Source organism: Anopheles stephensi, unplaced genomic scaffold (assembly GCF_013141755.1).
Source record: "Anopheles stephensi strain Indian unplaced genomic scaffold, UCI_ANSTEP_V1.0 ucontig134, whole genome shotgun sequence".
NCBI classification, from domain to species: domain Eukaryota; kingdom Metazoa; phylum Arthropoda; class Insecta; order Diptera; family Culicidae; genus Anopheles; species Anopheles stephensi.
This window is the reverse complement of record NW_023405052.1, coordinates 59124-65745: the sequence shown is the minus strand read 5'-3', so window position 1 is coordinate 65745 and position 6622 is coordinate 59124. Positions and strand designations below refer to the sequence as shown.

The 6622-nt window shown below is 45.5% G+C and overlaps 1 protein-coding gene across 1 annotated transcript; it reads left to right on the top strand.

The window, feature by feature from the left end:
* Positions 1-1960: 1960 nt before the first annotated feature.
* LOC118515292 (GATA-binding factor C-like) lies at positions 1961-5804 on the top strand. The gene is made up of 3 exons (XM_036061970.1): positions 1961-2144; positions 2257-2444; positions 2580-5804. The coding sequence occupies exons 1-3, from the start codon at positions 1979-1981 to the stop codon at positions 2601-2603; spliced, it is 378 nt and encodes a 125-aa protein (XP_035917863.1). The 5' UTR covers positions 1961-1978; the 3' UTR covers positions 2604-5804.
* The last annotated feature ends 818 nt before the right edge of the window (positions 5805-6622 follow it).

Here is a 6622-nt window from a genome sequence, read left to right as displayed (position 1 = left end):
CAAAAGCCATCGAACAAAATAGTTTCAATTGCAGGGTGCATTGTTCCGCACCCCATCTGATCCTTAGCCTCTCTGACATCGGTTCAGTTTCATGTTTCTACCTGACGATCAACACAGGAGGTTATCCCGATTCTTCTTACACTGAATGTGTCCCTTCTCCTCGTTTCGCACAAACAAACACGGCCGCACCCAAATTCGGTTGTTGCCTGTCTCTGCCAGGACGTCCTGCTGTTGCAATTGCACAGTTCTGCACAAGCCAATTGACAATTGACAGATATATGCGTCCTCCGTCGAATGCACCGATGCCCTGGGAGTGCTGCTACAATTGATGGTAGGCAGGAAATGAAGAATCATGGAAGATTACGATCGCCGAGAGAGATTAAAACCTCTGCAACCGATGTTGAAGAACTGTGCGGGGCGCTACTGCTGAAGAAGTCTTTCGATCAAACATTTAACCGGAACTGGAACTGCTTTACCGCCCAAACATTGCGAGCAGAAAAATCCAGATCATACCTTTCAGAGGGAAATTTGCACTTGCTACTGCACACAGGCAACAAATTAACCAATTTGACCAAATTCCGAGTTTGTGCAGGAACGTTGAAATTTGAGTCCCCGCCAAATTTCGGTCCCACATGAAATGCGTTTGTGTGCAGTAGCAGAGATGAAAGATGAGAGATCGGAGATTTGGCCCTGTAAGATCGTTATCCGTACGACCACAATCGACCGAATCTGGCTACGCAGAGGGACCCGCGGTCTCGAGGATCATCCTCGTGTTGCCTCGAGGCCGGACTTTTTACCCCGAGTGTAAACTCGATAATAAGCCCGCGACATTGCGCCAACGAAACCCCGGTCGGATGTAAAGATTTTCGTAATTAAAGAAATTTTAATGATTCAATTTATCTTCGAAAAATCATCAGTACCCATTTATCCCAGAGTTTGTCGGGGCCTTGGTGCACTTGCAGCTCGCCGGCACAGTGCCAGTGCCAGCCTGGCCAGTCGGGAGAAAGCCGGCCAAAGAACGCCCAAGAAGTGGTGCGCACCAGTAAAAAGGGATAGAGACAGAGCTCGGCTCATTTTCGTAATGAAGTTAGATGTAGCATGCAGAACGCCAATTAACGCTTTAATAACTTCGCTCGATTTCACCCAACAACGGCGACGACGGCGAATCCGACGACGAATGATGATGATGATCGGGCCCTGATCACACCGCAAGGGTACATACATACGCATTCGCAAGAATGCTGATTTGCATCAAGATTTATTTCATATGGTTTGGTTTGCGAAAGAAGGGCCCGCTGGGGCGATCCCTTGCAACGCCGCGGGACTAATTATGGCCCGGATGCTCGCCCGATGGATGGGACCTGGCAGGCGAAAGAATCGACTCGATTGAGAAGGACAGATTTCCCAGAAAACTACCACCGTACCGGGTCGATATCATAGTCGTAGGCATCTCGTTTACGCGGCATTTAGTATGCGTATCTTCTGTAAACGGGGCTCCCTTCACTTGCTTGCGGAGTAGGTGATTTTGGCTCAGGCCTCTGTGTGCGTGTGGCGCGTGCTAGCTAGCACGCGTTGCTCTGGGTAGAACCCCGGGAAGCATCATGCCCGTGCGTAAATCGACCGGAACGCGCCCCGCTCGGAGATTGTGAACAAATGGGCCAAACGCGTGCGTGTGTGTGTGCACTATTGGGTCTGAGGTCTACTTTGGTGGTCTCGGGAAGTGTGCTCGGGACGATGATACGCAAAGATAGACAGGGGCATTGCTTTATGGAATCTGCTCAAATTAACGACGATTCGGGTGTTTGTACTCAGGTCCACTATTCACGTTAACAAGATCTGTTATTTGAAGTTTTGTAGTGCACCAAAAGGGGTATATCAGTAAGAGACAAGGCTTGGGAATTTTGATTACATCCACTAATGATGATTTTTGTACCTTTGTTGTTCACGCTTTCACCTGCAGGTTAACCGACCATTGACGATGAAAAAGGAAGGCATTCAGACGCGAAATCGAAAGCTGTCGTCCAAATCGAAAAAGAAGAAAGGAATTCCGGGCTCGTGTCTTCCACTCGGCGGCCATCTTGGAGACCTGATGAAGCCACTGGACCATAAACCCTCCTTCCCGGGAGGTTTCCCCGGTTCGATGGGTAAGTTCAAGATACTATTAATAATATAGAAAGAGCTATAAGTTATCTAAAGAGTGACAACAAAGTACTAACGCTAATATGGGACATTCTATTACTCTTGTTCGCCAAACAGGACAACACGGCCATTTATCTGGAGGACTGCATCCAGCGCACACGCACATGCACGGAGGCTGGTACACGACCGGTATGGGAGCGCTCGGAACATCCGGTGGACTGCAGAACGGCTTCGGTGGTGCGGGCTCGTTAGGTGGAGGAGTCGTCCCCCATTCACAGTCGTACCATCTAGGACTTAATTCAATGGTGAGTATTGTATCTTCACTTAAAGAGCCTGCCTCACATTTGATTCTTTATAGAAATTGAATTTGATTTGTTTACTTCCATTTTAATAAACTAACTTTAATGTCTCCTTCCAAACTACTTTCCTCTCACCAACAGAGCTGGCGTTCGGAGTACACGTGATGGAGCACCGGGAACTTCAATACCAATCTGTTTGAGTTTAGCACCTCGCCGAAACTTCAGCAGCAACACCAGCAACAACAGCACCAGACATCCCTCCAGCACCAACAGCAGCAGCAGCAGCAGCAGCAGCAACAGCAGCAACAGCAACAACAGCAGCTACTACTGCACCAAACCCAGCATTCCACCCATCAGCTGCAACAGTCGCCATCGTCCAGCTCGTCCCTGTCGTCGATAGCGAATGCTGCCTCCTCGCTGCTGGAACAGCACCATCTCGGGTCGCTGCATCAGCTGCACGACCATCACCACGAATCGGCAGCCAGCCAGCTGCATCTTCATCCACATCAACTGCATTTAGCGACCGCAAGTCAAGTACAAATCTAACTTCCCCAACAACAACAACAACAACAACAGCAACAAAAACTCTCTTTCACCCCAAACCATTTCGTTCGATGTTCCGTTAAGAAGCTGCGTCGCAGATGCGTCTCTAGTCACACAGAAAATTCGTACAACTTTTTTCTATTTCTTCACAACCCACGATTATCACTACTACACATACAGAAAGAAAAAAAAATCAGTTCAAAGAGCCCCGTTAGTGTAGCCTCCAACCAGCTCCTGGACCAAGGAGTGCGCAACATCATCTTCATGAAAAGGGAATTTATTGGAGAGAGCGCGCGAAGGGACGATCGTCGTTTGGACGATCCAGCACCGGTATCAGTATTATAAAATGATTTTCATAGAGCAATCCAGTAGTCAGTGAAATGCATGGCAGGCTAAACGAAAACACACGGCGTGCAAAAGGTAAGTCGAGAAGTCGGCCAAGTCGAGATACGAGAAGCGGCAAGGGTATCCAAGCGTATGATGAGCGCAAGTTTAAAACGAATTTAATTCAACCCGCCTCGGCCGGCGCTGGAACACGCTGGTGAGAAGCAAATGCAGTGCTGCAGTTGACTTGGGGGGCTTGGTGGTAGTTCATGTTGTTTTGTTTTTGTAAATAAGATTGAAAATCTGATAAATTACCAATGTTCATCACCGGGGTGCAACACCAGATAAAGCAACACCACACTCTTGCGGTGGAGTTTTGTACAACAACACAGCCTGGGGGTGAAAACGTACCGCGCCGATAGAAACTAGAAACTTGCGCCCCCAAACGGACAGGCGTGACGGAAGAAATTTATCTTGAAGGCACAGCAACAACAACACAGGTGATGTACGTTACAATTGATTAGCGGTAAGCAGAATAGTGAATTCCAAAACTGTTAGAAAGCCAAGCGAATCTTAGCGCAGAGGACGCTGAGTATGACGCTGCGAGATACGATCGTCAGGTGGCTAAAACTTGGTTCAAGAGATCGTAAAATTGGTTTCGATTTGGACAGACAAATGCCCACCATAGAGACATGCGAAGGCGGGAGTGTGCTGGTGGAGAAAAGTGCAATTTTCTTAGTTTGAATTTACGTGGAAGCAATCAGCCAGGACGAGTTTGAATCCGTTTTTTATTGGATGATTATTTTTTAAAAAGCCAGCATCGAAAAGCTGGCCATTGACCACGGGAAATAGTTTGTTTCCTTTTCAGTTGCTGACCTCGTTTAAGGAGTAGTGTAATTTATTTATCTAACCGCCCCTGAACTTTATTTAGTAGTACACTTGTTTCAGCAATGTGAGTTATTGCACTAAACTGCAATCCCAAATTTTGCTCCCACTTTTCTTAGGGAACAGTTTTGCCCCGCGCAAGCAAGCCCGTTAGCATCTCGTTGATTGTGGATGGAAAAACCAAATTTTCATACAATTAGCACAAAGAAAATTGTGGGGGAGCGTAAATTGTGAGTGGGGGACGAAAAAACATAAAAAACAGCAGCAAAAAAACAGAACGAACTTTACGGAAGCAGATGCCATATAAATAAGTAGACTGTAAAATAGTTCAGCAAAAGGCAAAAAACATAAGCAAAACTTTGCGTAAGCGTGTAGGCGTCTTGATGTTGTGCAGCGAAAAGGGGGTGAAAACATTGAAGCAATGCTGTTGTACAGACACCTTATTACAATATGAATTCGATGTAGAGCAAGAAGCAGACAAAAAGAAGCGAAACGCATCTTCAGTAAAAAGGAAGAGAAAATGATGTGTTTGTTACACATATGCAAATGCAGGTGAAAAATGGGGAAAACAAACAAGCAAAAACATTAAAAGAAATCAGTCAAAGCGAGAAAGTGATCGCAAAAGTCACAAAAAAGGGAAGAACTAAAATCACACAAAGAGAAAGGCGTTTGCATGTAAAGCAAGCTTGTCACGGCAAAAAACAGCTGACAAGCTAGCAAACAAACAAACGAACAACAACAAAAAACATTTTTAGCGCAAATTATTGTACATAGTAAAATAAGATAAGACAAACGATACGCGTGAAAAACAGCGGGCGACAGGAGCGATTATAATGAGCACACACAATACAAAACCAACAAAACAACAGGAATTAGCGCACCGGAACACACGTGAGAAGTTAACATGTGTGTGTGTATGAGTGTGTGGCAAAACAGAAAACACTCAGATGCTCAACATTAGCAGTCCAGACAGGTTAAAAAAAACAAACGTTGGTTGATAAACGCACATAGGTAACGTTCATTACACGATTCGTCTCTTTTTTGTGGATGTGTTGACTTATACTATACAATAGTATTACTGTGTACTTTCTTTGTGGTAAGCGGGCAGGAGCACCGATGGCGAAGAAAAGAAAGAAGAAGAAATCATTTTCCTATCCATCCTTCCCCCCCCCCCCCACATTTTCCCAACCCCCCGTTCCCGATCACGTCCTGTAAGCTCTTCGACCTCGTACAAGCAAGCAAAAAACACACGGTCTCTATAAATATGCATATAGGCGTATATACATAATACATACATATAAATATAAATGTGTAAATTATATAGAATGTGAATGTGTGCGAGTGCGTAAAACAAAACAAAACAGAACAAAAGAGAAGCTGGCACCGAACACTATAGCTCTAAGATCGATCGACCGAACCGCAGTAGAGTGCGTGTGCGTGTGTGCCGAAAACAGTAGATAAAGATGACCGTTTGTTGGCTGGCAAAACGCGCCCGCACACACACACACACAGAACAAAGTATTGTAATTAATATCAACTGTGGATGGAAGAATGTAAAATCACGGAAAACAAAATATTAATAAAAAAAAATACAAATGTACAAAAAATATTAAACTTCACGGCTTATTGGTTATTTCTATTGGCTTGGGCGTAGGGATTTCTGCAGACTTCATTAGACTTGAGGGTGGTTGGACTTCTTTCTCTATTTCTTCGTTGGTCAGTTCTGGCGAACAAGTCTATTAGACATGACCAGCTCGCCAATCTGCAGCTGCCAAAAGGTAGAAACAATCCTTTCCTAGAAAACTCCTGAACATTCATTCTGGTACACTGCCCTTGACTACATCCGAACTCCTACAGGTTTGACTCTACCGGAACCAGACAATGAGCTCGCTATCTACAGTATGAATTTTAGGATAAAAATTCTACTTCTTTCTTGGTCCATCGACCTCTTTGGTCATGCCGGCTATTTTTGGCTTACCAGACTCATTGTTACCGCATAGATGGATAGTCTGTCCTCACTATGGGCGAACGGCCCAGATGAGAATTGAATCCCGGTCCTGCCGTGTGAAAACCAACGCCGCTGTCGCATCTGCCACCGGGGCGGCCGTTTAGGATGAATAAATATATATTTTAAACCTATCCTCTATACTCAGTTTGGACGCCTCTTCTGTCCGTGTGGACGGCCTAAAACGACTTTACGGGCTGGGTAGTCCGGTGTAATTCTTATGTCATACCTTGCCCACCGGAGCCTGGCGAGGCTAATTCGCTGCACGATGATCATCGTACAGTTCGAAGAGATCACCAATGTGGCGGCTCCTCCATTGAACTTCGATATACTTGGAGTCAAAAAACGTTCTGAACATCTGCCTCTCAATCGCGGCTAAGAAGGTATCATCAGTTTCGTGTGAGTTCTGTTGTCTCAGAGGCGTTTG

Bases quoted from the DNA above. Each gene is read 5' to 3' on its own strand.
- LOC118515292 (XM_036061970.1), top strand. From the start codon at position 1,979: ATGAAAAAGGAAGGCATTCAGACGCGAAATCGAAAGCTGTCGTCCAAA. The intron at 2,145-2,256 runs GTAAGTTCAAGA...TTCGCCAAACAG, and splicing joins AGGTTTCCCCGGTTCGATGG to GACAACACGGCCATTTATCT. The intron at 2,445-2,579 runs GTGAGTATTGTA...TCTCACCAACAG, and splicing joins ATCTAGGACTTAATTCAATG to AGCTGGCGTTCGGAGTACAC.